Source organism: Ceratotherium simum, chromosome 15 (assembly GCF_057802395.1).
Source record: "Ceratotherium simum simum isolate JZ-2026a chromosome 15, ASM5780239v1, whole genome shotgun sequence".
NCBI classification, from domain to species: domain Eukaryota; kingdom Metazoa; phylum Chordata; class Mammalia; order Perissodactyla; family Rhinocerotidae; genus Ceratotherium; species Ceratotherium simum.
Window position 1 is genome coordinate 42,758,102 of NC_141914.1, and position 18,844 is coordinate 42,776,945.

Here is an 18,844-nt window from a genome sequence, read left to right on the forward strand (position 1 = left end):
TAGACTCCAGAGACAACTTCCCTCTTCTGGGGATTTGGAGTTGGGATAGACATTTTGGGCTCCCGTCTTGACCTGAGGAGATGTAAACTGGGTCTCGTGCTTGAAAAAGCAGAGAAAGTTACTCTGTAGAAAGAGGAAAAACAAGGATATGAAGAGAAAAACAGGGCAGGTAGGGAAAGAATATTACCAGTTTTCAGCCTCTGGCTTCCTCCTGAGGTAGTAATATTCCTACATTTTGTTTCTGTGATTCATCCTAAATCCTTAGAACAAAATTTCCTTTATTTCTTAAGCTATTTCAGGTTAGTTTATTTACTGGAGAAGAAAGTGTCTGAGGTGCTAGGTAGGGATATAGCAAAGATTAGAGCAAGCAAAGTCCCTGCCTTAGGGAGCTTACATTCTCCAGGAGGACGCAGACAACAAATAAGCAGATAACATGCTAGATGGTGTTGAGTCCTATGGTGACCTTACAGAGACAGGGTCCGGGTCCTAAGTTGGGTGCATATGTGCTATCAGCAAAGGTCCCTCTGAGGAGGTAACATTTGAGCAGAAGTAAGGAAGCAAGTGATGAAAATATTAGGGGTAAGAGCATTTCAGGCAGAGGGAAGAGCAAATGTAAAGACACTGAGGTTGGAACCTACTTAGTGTGTTCAAGGTACATCAAGAAAGCTTCTCAGTGGCTGGAGCAGAGTGGTGGATGAGGAGGTCAGAGGGAGGTGTGGGTGAGATTGTGTAGGGCTCTGTAGGTCAAGGTAAAGTTAGGCTTTCCTCTGAGTGGAGTGGAAAACCCTTGAAGGATTTAAAGCAGAAGAGTGTCTTGTGTTTTAAAAGGATCGCTACTTGCTATTTTTAGAATGGACTGGAGAGTGGTCAGGGGCAGTAGAAAGGAGACCAGGTGAGAGATGATGGCTTGGACTGAGGTAGTCAAAGTGGAGGTAATCGAAGTTGGTCAAATCCTGGTTATTTTTTTGAAGAAATAACTGACATGCTTTGCTGATGGGTTGGGTGCAGAGTATGAAAGAAACAGAGAAGTTAAGATGACTTCTAGGTTTTTGGTTTAAATAGTTGGAAGGATGGAATTGCCATTTACTGAGATTGGGAAGACCTGGGGGGTGGGGCAGGGTTCAGTTTTGAAGTATTAAGTTTGAGGTGCCTATTGGACATCTAAGTGGGGATGTCTGTTGGTGCCCTCTGACCTGTCGTAAAGTATTTCTCACTGGGCTCCATTCGAGTACTAATTCTCTATAATTTAGTCTTGAATACTACAACTCAAGATTTCTCTTCCTCCTCTGATCACATTCCTCCATGAAATCCTTTAGTAAATAACCTAGATCTATATTTACTAATCAATTTTAAGTTCCAGTGATAATTGACTATCATTGGAGTTTCAGAAGGACCAAAAAGAAGTTATACGTCAATATTTTAAAAGTAGATTAATATGTAAATGGAGAACTGAATCAGTCTCTCTCTTTATTTTTTAATAGTTGCTTTCACTTATTAACTTCTGAGGTAAAAAAATTGAAAGAATGAGTGAACTGGAACAATTGAGGCAGGAAGCTGAACAACTGCGGAATCAGATCCAGGTAAGAGCAAATGTTTTCATTTTGAAATTTTAACACTTTTATTTGGTACCAGCAATGAACAAAAATCTGTTCCCTAGTTCACCAGTCTCCATATATTAAATAATGTATAAGGCTAGAAATGGTCAGTTTGTTTTTATCATACCTCTAAAGAACTCTCCAGAAATCATTCCTAATAAATACCTGTGTGTACTAATGGCCTCTGTGTCCCTAAGAAGTTAATTTTATATATGTAATCCTTTCTGAAAGACAAACATAATTCTCTTCTTATTCACACACCTGGAATTGTAGTTTGATTTTTGGTGCAATACGATGAGGCAGATAATATCACTTTGTAATGTATTAGAAAAATATTAATCTCTAAAACATTAGATTGCAGAAAAACATTAAAAATTATTAGTGGCATAATAACGACATGTCTATCATCTTTTATTCTTGGAAATCAACTCAAAAGCGTAAAGGCCATAAGAAACAAATACAAGCTCCATCTTTAACAAAATTAAAAGACACTTAGAACTTCAAACCATAATAGGTTGGGGAAGAGTTGTCAACTGTAGTGATGCATCAGAGTGTGGGAAGGCTTGAGAGAGGGTTTCTGCAGCTTTAAGTCTCATACAAAGTAGGTCACACTCCTTCAGGGACCACAATAAGAATCCTTTCTTTGGAACAGTGCAAACAGATGCTTCCCTGAACTGAGGAATATCAAGGAAGGCAGAGATAAAAATGAAAGGATATATACATGCCATCTTTTAGGAAGCCTCTTGGTGAGCAGGTTGGAGGAAGGAGACTGAATTGTGTGTATCCTGGTGCTGCCTACTTCTTTTCGCAGGGAAAAGTAAGGGCTAAAACCGCTTACAAATATAAATGAAGAACTTCAGCACAAAGCAGGGAGAATCCCTAATAACTAGGAACACTGCTTTGGCCCTCCCCAATATGAACTTTTTGCAATACCTGTTTCAGAAGAACTCATCTAACTTAAAAGTGAAGAAGAAACATAGGATCTACACAAGGATATTGCAAGAAAAGAGAGGAGAGTAGAAGGAAAAACAAGGGATGGGTGAAGAAATTCACCAGAAAAATGTTGATTCTGAGCGGGTTAAAATCATAACCAGTGTTATGGCCAGAAATTCCAGGAAGTTAATGATTTAGATGTGAATAAGAACTCTGAGTTGATACCTTGGGTGTCTGAACAAAGCTGTCAAAACAAAGGTAGGATTTATTTTGCGTGGGATGATCAGAGGCGGCTTCGTAGGTTTATCTCGGAGTTTGATGTTGCTGCCACCACCAGAACAGATTCTCCACCATCTCTGCTTTGTGTCACTTGTTGCCGATGCTGAGCAGGACCGACTGACTGGCCAAGCACATGGTCACATGCCCATCTCTTTTTTGTTTTCAGTTGGTTATGTGTAACCATGAGCTTGGTGGGTTTTTTTTTAGATTCCACGTATAAGTGAGATCATGTGGTATTTGTCTTTCTCTGTCTGACTTATTTCACTTTGCGCAATGTCCTCAAGGTCCTTCCATGCTTTTGCAAATGTCAAGATTTCATTCTTTTTTATAGCGGGACAATATTTCATTGTATATGTATACCACATTTTCTTTATTCATTCATCTGTCAGTGGACACTGAGATTGTTTCTGTATCTTGGCTATTGTAAATAATGCTCCATGAACATGAGGGTGCTGATATCTTTTCAAGTTAGTATTTTCGTTTTCTTCAGATAAATACCCAGAAGTGGAGTTGCTAGATCATATGGTAGTTCTATTTTTAATTTTTTGAGGAAGCTGTATAATGTTTTCTGTGGTGGCTGCACCAGTTTACATTCCCACCAACAGTACACAAGGGTTCTCTTTTCTCCACATCTTCCCAACACTTATCTCTTGTCTTTTTGATAATAGGCATTCTAGCAGGTGTGAGGTGATATCTCAGTGTGGTTTTGATTTGCATTTCTCTGATGATTAGTGATGTCGAGGATCTTTTCACGTACCTTTCGTCCATCTGTATGTCTTTGGAAAAATGTTCAGATCCTATGCCCATTTTAAAATTGAATTGTTTGGGTTTTTTTTTTTTTTGCTGTTGAGTTGTATGAGTTGTTTATATATTTTGGATATTAACCCTTTATCAGATATATGATTTGCAAATATTTTCTCCCGTTCAGCAGGTTGCTTTTTCATTTGGTTGATGGTTTCCTTTGCTGTGCAGAAGCTTTTTGGTTTGATGTAGTCCCACTTATTTATTTTTGCTTTCCTGTCTTTGCTTTTGGTGTCAAATCCAAAATACCATTGCCAAGACCGATGTCAGGGAGCTTACCGCCTGTGTTTTCTTCTAGGAGTTCTATGGTTTCAGGTCTTATATTCATGTCTTTAATCCATTTTGAGTTAATTTTTGTGTGTGGTGTAAGATAGTGGTCCCGTTTCATTCTTTTGCATGTGGCTGTCCAGTTTTCCCAGCACCATTTATTGAAGATACTGTCCTTTCCCCATTGTGTATTGTTGGCTCCTTTGTTGTAAGTTAATTGACCATATATGCATGGGTTTATTTCTGGTCTCTCTATTCTGTTCCATTGATCTGTGTGTCTGTTTTTATGCCAACACCATACTGTTTTGATTACTTTAGCTTTGTAATATAGTTTGAAATCAGGAAGTGTGATGCCTCCAGCTTTGTTCTTCTTTCTCAAGATTGCTTTGACTATTCAGGGTCTTTTGTGGTTCCATATACATTTTAGGATTGTTCTGTTTCTGTGAAAAATGCCATTGGAGTTTTGATAGAGATTGCATTGAATCTGTAGATTGCTTTGGGTAGTATGGATAGTTTGACAATATTAAATCTTCCAAACCATGAGCATGGAATATCTTTTCATTTATTTGTGTCATCTTCAGTTTCTTTCATCAGTGTCTTATAGTTTTCAGCATACAGGTCTTTTACCTACTTGGTTAAATTTTTTCCTAGGTATTTTATTCTTTTTGATTGTTTTCTTAATTTCTCTTTCTGATAGTTCTTTATTAGTGTATGGAAATGCAACAAATTTCTGTATATTGATTTTGTATCCTGCAACTTTACTGAATTCATTTATTAGTTCTAATAGTTTTTTGGTGGAATCTTGAGGGTTTTCTATATATATATAGTATCATGTCATCTGCAAATAGTGATAGTTTTACTTCTTCCTTTCTAATTTAGATGCCTTTTACTTCCTTTTCTTCCCTAATTGCTCTGGCTAGGACTTCCAATACTATGTTGAATCAAGATGGTGAGAGTGGGCATCCTTGTCTTGTTCCTGATCTTGTTCCAGAGGAAAAGTTTTCAGCTTTTCAACATTGAGTGTGATGTTAGCTTGTGGGCTGTATGGCCTTTATTACATTGAGATACGTTCCTCATATACCCACTTTGTTGACAGTTTTTATCATAAATGGATGTTGAATTTTGTAAAATCCTTTTTCTGCATATGTCAGTGATGATGATATGATTTTTATCCTTCATTTTGTTAATGTGGTGTGTCATATTGATTGATTTTCAGATGTTGGACCATCCTTGCGTCCCTGGAATAAATCCCACTTGATCATGGTATATGATCCTTTTAATGTAGTGTCAAATTTGGTTTGCTAATATTTTGTTGAGGATTTTTGCATCTATGTTCATCAGGGATATTGGCCTTTAATTTTCTTTTCTTGTGGTGTCCTTTTCTGGAATGCTTGGTCAAGCACATGGTCGCATGCTGATCTCATTTAATCCTCATTGCACCCCTGTGAAGTAGATGGTGTTTCTTATTTTACAGTTGAGGAAACTGAGCCTCAGTGAGATTAATAACTTGCCAAGGTAACATAACTACTAAGTGGTAGACCCAGGATTCAGACCAGGTATATTTTGTTTGCAGAGGCTGTGCTCTAGCACCACTCTGGCACTGCTCCCAGCTGTGTTTGCTAATATCTTGCTCTGCAGCCTGTGTGGTAGCCATATGAGTCTGAGTCTGGTTGCCATTCCCTGAACGTTCGTTGCTCTTTCCCACTTCATTCCCTTTTTTCAAATTGTTTCCTTTGCCTGGAATTACACTGCTTCTGTTCCAATTTTGTTCCTGGGACACCTGTTCATTGAGACCTAGTCCTCCTCTAAAAAAGCCTCACCAGAATCCTCCACTTGGATATATTCTCTTTCTTTGATTGGAAGGCAGCATGGCATGGTGGAAAGTGCATGGACTCCACCTTTTAATTGTTTTGAGGTGATGGGCAAGGTTTTAACTTTTTCGATGCTCAATATCTTTGCTGTAAAGTGAGAATACCAATGCCCACTATATAGATTAGTGTACAGGATTAAGCTGAATGACCCGTAAAAGGATTAGGCCAACCCAGTAAGTGGCAGTTCCTTACTCATATAGACTTTGCACTTGTGTTACAGGGTGATCCCAGCCTGCCTTGTGTTATAGTTCCATGCGCACATTTGCCTCTACTCTTGCGCTTGGATGGAAAATTCTGTGTCTTAATCATTCTCATATCTCACCAGCGTCCTGAGCACAATGTCATGGGCACAGGTGCTCAATGAATCATCTCCCGTGATTTCAAGTTACCACATGTGTGTAAAATACCATGTGCTTTTTTTCTCAGTGTAATCATGTCATGCTATATTTAAAGACCCTCCCTTCCTTCTTTCCTTCCTCCTCACTTCCAGAAATATAATCTAACTATATATTTCCCTAACTGTGGTATAAACACGTGACATAATAGAAATGTATGCTATTTGGTGTAATATATGGTTTATTTTAAATTCAAAACAGAAATAGAGAAAACAGATTTTTTTGTAATTGATACTGGTTTGATTTGGACTGAGAAATATGTCACTTTTCTCTTATTTTGCACAAAGATGTTAATATCAGGTCTTGTATTTCTTATGGTGGACAATATGGAATTCAGCCTTTAATTGGGACTAATGCATTTGTCTTCAGTTTTATAATGGATAGTAGCATTCATAAGAGCAAATTCTTTTCAATGTGAATAGAATCTTTGCATAATGTCAATTTGTAGGTAACTGCTGCTAAGATATTTGTAGAATTCTTATATTCCAACATGATGTTTTAATTTTTACTACTGATTTGCACTATAGTTCATTAATTTTCTCTTGCATTTAAAAATTGTATTATTAATATATAATTACAATTATTAATATAAAGTAAGCCCCATGAAGGCAGGGATTTATTATTTGTCCACCGCTATATCCATGGTGCCAAGAATAGTGCCTGACAGATAGTGTTCAACAGACTTTTCATCAGATGACTGAATCAAAAAAGATGACCTAAATAATGATAGTTCATTTTCATAAAGCTTAAAATCAGAGAACCTTTTTTTAGAATTTAGTCTTCAACTCCACCATTTTTGGAGCATGGCTCAGGCCATCACTGTCGTTTCTGGAAATTCTTTTCATTGTAGGAAAGTGGGCTAAATTATTCCTTCCCAAATGAGGTTTCTAGACCCACAATTTGACTGAGAATGAGAGGATCAAATCATATGTTTGTGCAACTACTTATGAACACCCTTACACAGAAATATTCTAAGTGTTTATAAATAGGTTGAAAGGGCAGCCAGAAAGATCATGTTTTCCACCCAGTCTTAGCTGCAAGCAGAGGCAGGGATTTTTCCCTTGCCTGACTGGATCAGGTTGCCCATTTGGGACATTTATTCAACAAATATTGTGTGCCTCCTCTTTGCTAAGCACAGGAGGGAAAAACAAAGTTGAAGAAGATACCACCCTAACCTTGAGGGGAAAAAATTTTGTTTTAAGTCTAGTAGGCATAATGAATTGCACTTCTGATTTTCCCATGTATATGAATCCTCTAAATTTAACTTGGTTTTAAACATTTTGTTGCTTATTAAATTGTTCTTTGCTTGCCTTTACATATTTTGTTAATTGATTTCTGTTTCACTGTCTTCCTTCTGATAAGTTCCCTTTGGTTTGTATAAAAATCTGAGATCTCTTTGAAAGGCTACCTTATAATGCCTAGGCATAAATATCAGCTTACATGTATGGGATTTGCTGTTAATATAAAAATATAGATGGCTTTCAGTATAAATTGTTGCCTGTTATGTAAAACATTATTTTCCTGAGATATCATATCCTTCTCTCATTGGATAAAAAATATTTTATTTCTAATAGCAACTGTATACAGCATATTTGCAGAGCATTTAGAGAAGTGTTATGGTTTTTTTTTAATGTTTATGAAATCACTGGAGTATACTATAAATATCCTTCTTATCCCCTCAACTTCTGGATGCCAGAACAAACAGAAGGGAACTCAGAACTCTTGCTTTCTGCTGAAACATAGTAACAAATATAACTCTGAATACTATGGGCTTATTAAATCAACCTAGTTCATTTTTACTCAGGGGATACAATTTTTTTGAAAAAATCTTTTAATCATAAACCAAAAGTATATTTCCACAATGGAATAGAATTGAGAGTTCGTAAATAAAGCCATACATCTATGGTCAACTGGTTTTCGACAAGGGTAGCAAGAGCACTCAATAGGGAAAGAATAGTCTTTTCAACAAATAGTGCTGGGACAACTGGACATCCGCATGCAGAAGAATGAATCTGGACTCCCACCTCACACCATATACAAAAATTAACTCAAAATGGGACAGCTTCAAGTATAAAATTCTTGGAAGTAAACATAGTTGCTAATCTTTGTGACCTTGGATTAGGCAACAGTTAAATACGACACTAAAAGCGCAAGCAACAAAAGAAAAACTACATAACTTGGATTTCATCACAATTAAAAACTTACATGTCAAAGGACAATGTAAAGAAAATGAAGAGGTAACCTACAGAATGAGAGCAAGTATTTGCAAATCATGCATCTTATAAGGGTCTGGTATCCAAAATATATAAAATACTCTTACAACCCAACAATGAGAAAGATAAGCCAATTTAAAAATTGGCAAAGGATTTGAATAGACATTTCTCCAAAGAAGATATACAAATGGTCAAAAGGCACATGAAAAGATGCTCAATCATTAGGGCAATGCAAATCAAAACCACAATGAGATACTACTTTACACTTACTAAGATGGCTGTAAAAAAAAACCACACACACACGCAGAACAGGACAATAACAGTGTTTGTGAGGATGTGAAGGAATTGGAAGCCTCATACATTGTTGATGGGAATGTAAAATGGTGCAGCTGCTGTGAAAAACAATTAGACAGTTTTTTTAAAAAAAACATAGAGTTACCATGTCACCCACCAATTCCACTCCTGGGTATGTGCCCAGAAGAACTGAAAACATACGTATATGCAAAAACTTGCACATGAGCGTTCACAGCATCATTATTCTTAAAGGCAAAAAGTGCAAAGAACTTAAATGTACATCAGTTGCTTAACGAATAAACAAAATGTGGTATATTCATACAACGGAATATTAGCCTTAAAAAAAAAATGAAGTGCTGATACATGCTACAACATGGATGAACCTTGAAAACATTATGCTAAGTGAAAGAAGCCAGATACAAAAGGTCATATATTTTATGATTCCATTTATATGAAATGCCCAGAAAAGGCAAATCCATAGAGATAGAAATAAATTAGTGATTGCCAGGGAATGGAGGAAGAGGGAATTGGAAGGTATGGGGTTTCTTTTTTTGGCGTGTTGGAAATGTCCTAGAATTAGATAGTGATGATGATTGCAAAACATTGTGAATATGCTAACCACTGAATTATACCCCTTAAAATGATTATAATGGTTAATTTTATGTTATCCGAATTTTATCTCAAAAATTTTTTAAAATAAAAGATTATGTGGTACAGTAAAAGTACATTTGCAAATCTACATTTTCAATAAAAATATTTTTAATCATATCTAGAGGTTCTAGAGGTTTCTATGTTCAATTGTATTATAATCATCTTTCTTTACTTCAGGATGCTAGAAAAGCGTGTAATGATGCAACACTTGTTCAGGTAAAGTTTTTTTTTTGCCTTCAATTCATTTTAATAATTCACATGAAACAACTGTACACTGATGCAAATGACATTCAGATTCTTTTTTTGTGTGTGTGTGAGGAAGATCAGCCCTCTGCTAACATCTGCCATCCTCCTCTTTTTTTGCTGAGGAAGACTGGCCCTGGGCTAACATCCATGCCCATCTTCCTCCACTTTATATGGGACACCGCCACAGCATGGCTTGCCAAGTGGTGCATCCGTGTGCGCTCGGGATCCGAACCGGTGAGCCCGGGGCCGCCGCAGCGGAACTCCTGCACTTAACCACTTGCGCCACGGGGCCGGCCCCTCAGATTCTTTTCATTAGTATTTAATGGAAAAAATCTCTATTTAAAAACACTTTGTAATTTGTCAGATGCTGTACAAGTGTTTTTTAAAGCATACTTGTTAAAATAGAAGTCTGTGGAAAAATAAGTACTATAAAAATATATAGATTCTTATATGTTTCTTTTTGATACGTTTCTGATTCCTTTTTTTTTTTTTTTCTTGGTGAGGAAGATCAGCCCTGAGCTAACATCTGATGCCAATCCTCCTCCTTTTGCTGAGGAAGATTGGCCCTGAGCTAACATCCATGCCCATCTTCCTCCACTTTATATGGGACGCCGCCACAGCATGGCTTGACAAGCAGTGCGTCAGTGTGCACCCTGGATCCGAACTGGCGAACCCTCCCGGGCCCGCCACGGTGGATCGCGCGCACTTAACCACTTGTGCCACTGGACTGGCCCCCTGATTCCTTTTTGATTCTTATGGTTAAGCTTTTCTTTTGCTGATATAAACTCTTAGGAAGTTTCAGTAGTTTAATTAATATTGATAATTTTTATTAAGGAAATATTTTATGTGCTGTACAAATATAAAACTGGCTTTCTTATAAGACAGTTAAAATTATAAATATTTTACTCTTTGATCACCTACTATTAGATTTTAATTTGTGGCTGGTTTTTTTACTAGAGTTGGGAGGTATATCTATTCTTTTTAGTTCATAGTCTACGGAAGATATTCTCACTGGAAGGTGTGCAAATAGGATCGTTTAAAATTAATCATACTTTTTCTTGAACAATATATTGATCCTATAACAACTCTGTGGAGTTATTTATATTACTTTCAATCATTATAAATTTGTTTTACGTCTGCTTTTTTGCCTGTTGTTTGTACTTCAAGTTATTTTCTGAGCTATGTCCAGGGTAAAGAATAACATTCTTGTCGCTTTCTAAAGATCACATCAAATATGGATTCCGTGGGCCGAATACAAATGCGAACGAGACGTACACTGAGGGGTCACCTAGCCAAAATCTATGCCATGCACTGGGGATATGATTCAAGGTTTGTACCTGCCATTTTCAAACTATCAGCAGAATTATTTTCATTAAGAATCATCATTTGCATTTTCTCTTTTTAAAAACAAACTATATTTATGAAGTGTTTGCGGAAAATACATTCAGTATGAACACTCTGCTTTCACTAAAAATATTCATTGCCGCTTGAAAAGTTTAGAAACCTGTAATGTGGAAAATAAATTTACCTTTCAAAAATATCGTTGATCAAAATGATCCAGGAAAACGGTTTAGGATTTCTTTTCTTTGCAGTGGGGTATTACGTTTTTTTTTAATATGCCAAAACCAGTTTTATTGGATATTAACCTTGAAATTTCAGTTAATAGACAAATATCTGTTGAATATTGCTATGTACAGGACTGGATGTTGCAATAATTACTTGTTACCTAAATTCACAAAGGATGGAATTACATAAAACAAAGACATTTTCATTGAATACATCTTTTATTTCCCTAACCCAACATATAAATGTGTGTTTATGCATGTGTACACACACACACACACACACACACACACACACACACACACACACGGCTGCCATCTGGCTTGCAGTTGGATGGTTGGTCATCACAATTTACTTTGTTCATAGGGTTATAGTGTGGTCGGTGCTTTTTCCAGGGTATCTGGCAATAACAGGTTGGCCTGCTGCCATGGTGGTTGACTTGTTTCTTTGATTTGGTTAATCTTATTAGGAGCAGTCCCGACTAGGAAATTATTTTTTAATAGAAGTTGCACATTTATTCTCCTCTTCATGGAGAAACTAAAAATGTTGCTGCTTTTTGGTATTGCCTGGTACGTCTCGATGTGAATGAGATAATTGAGTACAGTAATACAGAACATGTGCCTGTTAGGAGGGGATAAATAAAATTATATAATTGACAGCTGACATCAAGCCAGGCCAAATATTTTATTATTTTTCTTTTTTTTTCATTTTATTTATTTTATTTTATTTTATTTTTTTGTGAGGAAGATCAGCCCTGAGCCCAATGCCAATCCTCCTCTTATTTTTTTTTTTTTTTTTTTTGCTAAGGAAGATTAGCCCTGGGCTGACATCCGTGCCCATCTTCCTCTACTTTATATGGGACACCACCACAGCATGGCCTGACAGGCAGTGCATCGGTGCATGCCTGGGATCTGAACCTGCGAACCCCAGGCCGCAGAGGCGGAGTGCACGCACTTAACTGCTGCGCCACCGGGCTGGCCCCGATTCTTTTTCTTAAAGAAAAAGAATTTTTATCATAAGATAAATTGCCCACTGATACAGCAAACTTTTAATTCAAAATACAATCACTTGAAACAGTGTTAATGGTTCTTACTTTCCTTAAAATTTTCTTAAGACTATTAACCTTCATAGAAAAACACAAGTATCACCAAAGAACCTGTCTCACGTTGTCTTCCCTACCCGTTCTCATTATCAGCTCATTACTTAATGTTCTTCTCAACTCAATGCTGATGATGCCAATTGATTTTTAAGGAATTTACTTTAGGTTCCATCCCTTACTCTACTGTTAGATCTTCCCTTTTGTAAAAACTTTGAACGATTGCTATATAAGAATTTGATCATGTTATTTACTGATAGGGAAGGCTGCTGGGTGGCTGGGTGATCAGGACAGGAAGGTGATTTTTTTTCACTGTATATCCTTTTGTATCTTTTGAATTTTATACCATAGTGAAAAATAAAATTCCAAAACAAAAGATTCAGTGACTAATCATTACTTAGTCCAGAGTTCATCTTTAGCCTAGCAAACAAACCTTTCTGCACTTGAAGCCCAGTCTGCTTTTCTCAACTATTTTTCCCATTTCTCACAAACTCTCTACAACTTGAAAATTCACAATTCCTGAAACACCCACTGTGTTTTTCCACCTTTTGTCATTGAATATACTTACCCTCCTCATAGAATACAGACTTCTCTATCTTTAGCTCTCAAAATTCCATTTTTCAAGATGCATTCTCTTTTGCAAGACTGATTAACTCAACTAACAATTTGTCCCTTTTTTACTTTCCTCTGGCATTTATTTTATACCACTCCTCTGACAGTTTCACTTACTTGATTTATTATAAATATGTGCAGATATCTTATCTCCACCAGATGGTCAAGGCCTCAAGGGCAGGAGGTATATCCTGCGTTGTACACATAACACTGCCTTGCATTCACAGCTCTCAATTGATATTTTTAGGTTGAATAAAATGTGGTTGTTAGGCTTATATATACTCCCTTGTCATTAAATTTAAGTCAATAAATACCAGAGCAGTCAGCTGATATCTGCCAGAACCTTGTAAGACCTAGAATGTTGTCACCATGAAAAAGTTGAATCATAACCAGAGACATTTTTAGTAAAATGTTTAAATTTTGCTAAATTCTGCATTATGTTGAAAATTTTTGGCATGCAGATTAAATTTTTTTAAAGGTGGGAGAGTATTTTCTGGTATCAAGTTTTTAATTAGAAAAATTGTGTTTTTCTTTTCTGAACTGTTCTACCTTAATGCAATGTGTAACTAATTTAAACTACTTTTTTCCTCCAAGTGTCAAATTATTTTTGTGTTTGTTCCTCTAGGCTACTAGTCAGTGCTTCCCAAGATGGAAAATTAATTATTTGGGATAGCTATACAACAAATAAGGTAGAATTTCTTAATCATTCTCTTAAATAACCTTTTATTTGATTTGATGTCCACCAATTCTTTCCCTTATGCTATTACTTCAAACTTTCATTTTCTTCTAAGATAAATTTATTCCATTTATTTTAATGTAGATCCTCTCTTTAGGTTTAGTGTTTGCTTTTAATATTTAGCCCTTTTTTATTCCCAAGGACAGCTGCAGGAATGTTGTTCAGTGTGGTTTTACTTGAGTGTCATATTTCGTATTTCAATATTAGGAAAGAGTGTGCATCAGTTTTACGTATAAATGATTTTTTTTTTTTAATTCCCATTTCCTAATGTGACAGTGACCCTGAGGTTTTTATTTCTAGTTGTGGGGAAGCTAGAATGGTATTGTGAAGCTGTTCTTTGGTCCACTATAGGCATTGATTTGTGTTTCTGGACTGCTCAGAAGAGACAGTAGATTGGAGGCAAATTGCAGCTTGTTTAGATCTGTCGGTGGTAAAAGCCAGCAAGCAAGTCCTCTTAATATGTCCACTGGAAGCAGTCCCTGATGTAAAGGTGTTGAGTGGTAGTAGAAAAGCTTCAGGAGAACTTTCACAAGTCAGATACCTTTAGATTCTGTGTATACTTATATCACTATTTTTTTATTTTTTATTTTTTGAGAGAGAGAGGGAGAGAGTGTTTTAAAGCTTCGGTACATGGTTGTATATCCTAGATGTTGGTTTTTAGTTTCCTACGCGAGCCACTGCCACAGCATGACAACTGACAGATGGGTGGCGTGGTTCCACACCTGGGAAATGAATCCGGGCTGCGGCGTAGACCACCGGGGCTGGCTCTCACTGCTTTTGTTAAAGACTTAAAAACACTACTTTGTGCAGTAGACAATAACTTCATCTTGGTTGAGATTTTAAAGCTAACTAAGACAGATTTGTAACTTAACAATTTCTTTCTATTAATTGGCATTGAGCATATGTCTTTCAACTATATTTTCCTATAACAAAATTGCATTTTAAAAATATTATTTTAGATTAAGTGAGAGCGCAGTAGTAATGTGTTGATTCTCTGTATGGACCATTTAGCCTCACCATTCCCATACACCTTAAATTTTGCCACCTGACCTGCAAATGATTGGTGTGGGGTAGCAGGGCACCAGACAGTGGTATGAATAGATCACTGTGAACTATTACCATTGTTTGAATTCGAGCCCAGAGTATGTGCCCTGTTATTAGAAGGAGGTAGTGCCATCTCTTCATGGAAAAACCAATTTAATCAACTCAGGTACTTGTATTGTTCGTGTTATGTTGGAGGAAATTCCTCTTTTGAGCACTACTGCCAAAGCAAAGAGTTTTATTAAATTCTTTATAACATTTTACACTTAATATTTCAAATGGCTATATTAGCATTGAAATGTCCTCCGTCCTTGCTTCCCTAAACAGAATAATTTCTGAAAAGAGCACTTAAATCTGAATGATTTGATACTATACAAAAAATAATAGGCATTTTAGTGTGCATTAGTATTTTATTTTTCATTGTTCACTTTCTCAAACCATTACATTCTTTATTTTATTTGGCTTATTAGTTTTTTTATTTTTTTGTGAGGAAGATTATCCCTGAGCTAACATCTGGGCCCATCTTCCTCTATTTTATATGTGGGACGCCTGCCACAGCGTGGCTTGATAAGCAGTATGCAGGCCTGTGCCCAGGATCCGAACCCACGAACCCCGGGCTGCCAAAGTGGAGCATGTGAACTCAACCACTATGCCACCAGGGGAGCCTCTGCCTTATTTTTTTTAGATGCATTTGATTTTTAGTAATATTTGCTTCATTGTAAATAGATTTGAAAAATTAATGACTTTTTGTAAGCTTTGCTTGGTAATAGTTTTTGTGCATTGTATTTGTTCTACAGATGCATGCTATTCCTTTGCGGTCCTCCTGGGTGATGACCTGTGCTTATGCTCCTTCTGGTAATTACGTTGCTTGTGGAGGACTGGACAACATCTGCTCCATATATAACTTAAAAACCAGAGAAGGAAATGTGAGAGTGAGCCGAGAGTTACCAGGTCACACGGGTGAGCTTCACTAAATCTTGTCCTTTCCTACAAACCTGACTTCTGAAGAATGAGCCGATCAAGGAGAACAAGTGACAAATTGTGCTCAGCTGGCTAATGGATGAGTATTAATCAAGTGAGAGTGGAAATTACTGTGAATCAGGGAAAGATTAACTTTTCATAATTATACAAATAATGACCATAATTCTGTTTTTCTTCCGAAAATAGCAGTATTATTTTTGTAACAATGACAGATTTATTGCAAAAAATTCAAAAAACAAAGAAAAATACAAAAATACTCTCTGTAACCATGTAGCAATTATGGAATTTTAGCATCTTTACTTAATTCTGTAATTGGAAGTATGTATTAAGATACCTTTGTAAAGTATTTTCACTGTGTGATAGTGCATTGCTCTCTTTGCCAGTGTGCACACCATGGTTCAATAGTGTAGTATTTGGTTAGCAGTATTAATTAGGAATTTATTGATCAGGTTTCTGTTTCTCTGCCTCTTTGAATTCTTGGCAGTACTATTTGACCATGCCTTTTACAAAATCTCTATAATGGCATTTTCTCGCTATCTCCATATTTTGAAACACTGGTGAATTCTGAGCATTCACATGCCACCGTTTTCATGAAGCCTTCATTGAGGTTGTCCTTCTAATTTCTCACAGTACTTTTAAAGTATTTCTCCAAGGTACTTAACCCAGTCTGCCATAGATTATAGATATTTGTGTAAAGGAGTGTCACTCTCTTTCAGGTAATTGTAGCAGGTGGAAGGGACTGCATCTTACTCGTTTGTAACTTTCAGAGTGCCCGACACGATGTCATTGACATAGTAAATACCTAAGAGAGAGTTCATTGATAAAATTTAGTTGCAGACAGCATAGAGTTTGAAGTAGTTAAAAGTAGAACTATGGATTTTACTAACAAACACTTGTCCAGGTTTTATATTTTTAAAGATATATATTAATATGTATTTAAGGTGTATAGATATATGAAATATATATTTCATAAGGTAATTGAGTTATTCAATCATTGATAACCTAAAATTTGTTATTGTCTGTGCCACAGGCTACTTGTCCTGCTGCCGTTTTTTAGATGACAGCCAAATTGTTACAAGTTCAGGAGATACAACTTGGTAAGTTTATTCCAGAAGAACACTGATTTCAGGGTTGAGGGTGGTGGTAGGAACTAATGTAAGAAGAGATTAATAGTCATTAATGATTTTTATTTATTTTTAATTATAGTGCTTTGTGGGACATCGAAACTGCCCAGCAGACCACCATGTTCACTGGGCATTCTGGAGATGTCATGAGTCTTTCTCTGAGTCCCGACATGAGGACTTTTGTCTCTGGTGCTTGTGATGCCTCTTCCAAGTTATGGGACATTCGAGATGGAATGTGTAGACAGTCTTTCACTGGACACGTATCGGATATTAATGCTGTCAGTGTAAGTGAATAGCATTTCTAAGGAAAATTTATTATGCATGTAAAGTGTTGAACTCTATAGCATGATTTTAACAACAAATTACCTTCAAGGATTCTTGTAAGTAATGTGCTCTTATAACGTCGAATCCCTAAATAATAAGAGTTTGATTAAAAAAAATGGAAAAGTTTTAATCCATTGGCCTAGGTCTTTATTCCCGGGTGAATGATAAATTTTGTGTCTAACCTTAGACAGATAGATCATCTTGAGCAAACAGACAGGTCATGGATGTCCACACAGTGGTTCAGAGGAGAGCAGAGTCTCATATCTCTGGGGTCACGGGGAACAACCCAAAGAGAGAACAATTAGGAAGACAAAGGCAGCTGTTTAGAGAGTGTAGCTTTTGAAGTCAGCCAGACCTGGGATCAAATCTTAGTTCTGCTGGGAACCAGCTGTGTGAGACCGCGTGGGCTGCTTAACTTCTATGAACCTCAGAGTCCTGGGTTTTTAAAATAGGAATAATACTGGGCCGGCCCCGTGGCTTAGTGGTTAAGTGCGTGTGCTCCGCTACTGGCAGCCTGGGGTTCGGATCCCGGGCGTGCACCGATGCACTGCTTCTCTGGCCATGCTGAGGGCGCGTCCCACATACAGCAACTAGAAGGATGTACAACTATGACATACAACTATCTACTGGGGCTTTGGGGAAAAAAAAAAAAAAAAGGAGGAGGATTGGCAATAGATGTTAGCTCAGAGCCGGTCTTCCTCAGCAAAAAGAGGAGGATTAGCACGGATGTTAACTCAGGGCTAATCTTCCTCACAAAAAAAAAAAAAATGGGAATAATACTACCTACATCAAACAATGGTGTGGAGACTAAATGAAACTATATATTGGATGCTCAGTAAATGGTATAAATTATTTATAAGCTACTTCATATTTTTTAAAAACCCCAAACAGGTAACCACAGATAGAGTAAGCCAGGTAATAAGTACTCAGTATATAGGAGGATGAACCCGTCATATGTGTTTATAAATTAGGGTAAAGCTAAAGTGGTATTTTGAATGACAATCAAAATGATGATTATCAAGTGGTCTGAATTGAGGGGAGGGATATTCAGAGGAGGTGGGATACTGCTTGACTTAGGTAAAGTGTCCCATGTAGATCAGATGCCAGAGTGTAGAGATATGACTAAAATTTCCAAAAGTACAGTAATTGCTAATGATTATGTGTATAAAATATACTCTAATTTTGTAAGAAGATATTTTTGGGAAAAAATTGGTTTTTATTTATCATGCACATGTTGAAAGTCATTTTTATGTGATTTTGCAGAGAATATCAGAGTAAATGCTTCATAGCCCCACATCTTATTGGGCCAACCTGGTTAGAATATTAGAATTTTAGAGCAGGCAAACCCTGTCCTCTCTATCTCTCATCCCACCCACCACCTTTATCAGGTTGACGATATCCTCTTCTATTCCTAATTTGCTAAGATTTTATCAGGAATGAGTGTCGAAGTTTACCAAATACTTTCTCTTCATCTATTGAGACGATCCTGTGGTTTTTCTTTTTCAGTCTGATAAATGGTGAATTTACATTGATTGATTTTCAAATATTAACCCAACCCTGTATTTCTGGGACAAACCTCACTTGGTCATAATGCATAATCCTTTTTATATAGTAGTGGATTTAATTTGCTGAAATTTTGTTAAGTTTTACATCCATGTTCGTAAAAGTTATTGTTCTCTTTTTCACTTTTTGAATTTTTGTGTGGGGCGGGGGAGGGTTTTGCTATCAGATTAATGCTGGTCTCATGGGAGGAGTTGGGAAACCTTCCCTCCTCTTCACTTTTCTGGAACAGTTTGTGTAGAGTTGGTATTTCCTTAAATCT

General features: G+C 36.7%; 1 protein-coding gene across 1 annotated transcript in view; it reads left to right on the forward strand.

Annotated features, from left to right (window-relative positions):
* GNB4 (G protein subunit beta 4) overlaps window positions 1–18,844 on the forward strand; it is a 61,878-nt gene that overhangs the window by 26,512 nt on the left and 16,522 nt on the right. Inside the window, exons 2-8 of the mRNA XM_087439982.1 lie at window positions 1,482–1,580; window positions 9,477–9,515; window positions 10,768–10,874; window positions 13,442–13,505; window positions 15,391–15,553; window positions 16,605–16,671; window positions 16,781–16,982. Coding sequence (XP_087296108.1) covers window positions 1,524–1,580; window positions 9,477–9,515; window positions 10,768–10,874; window positions 13,442–13,505; window positions 15,391–15,553; window positions 16,605–16,671; window positions 16,781–16,982 — 699 coding nt within the window. The 5' untranslated portion in view covers window positions 1,482–1,523. The remainder of the gene's footprint in view (window positions 1–1,481; window positions 1,581–9,476; window positions 9,516–10,767; window positions 10,875–13,441; window positions 13,506–15,390; window positions 15,554–16,604; window positions 16,672–16,780; window positions 16,983–18,844) is intronic.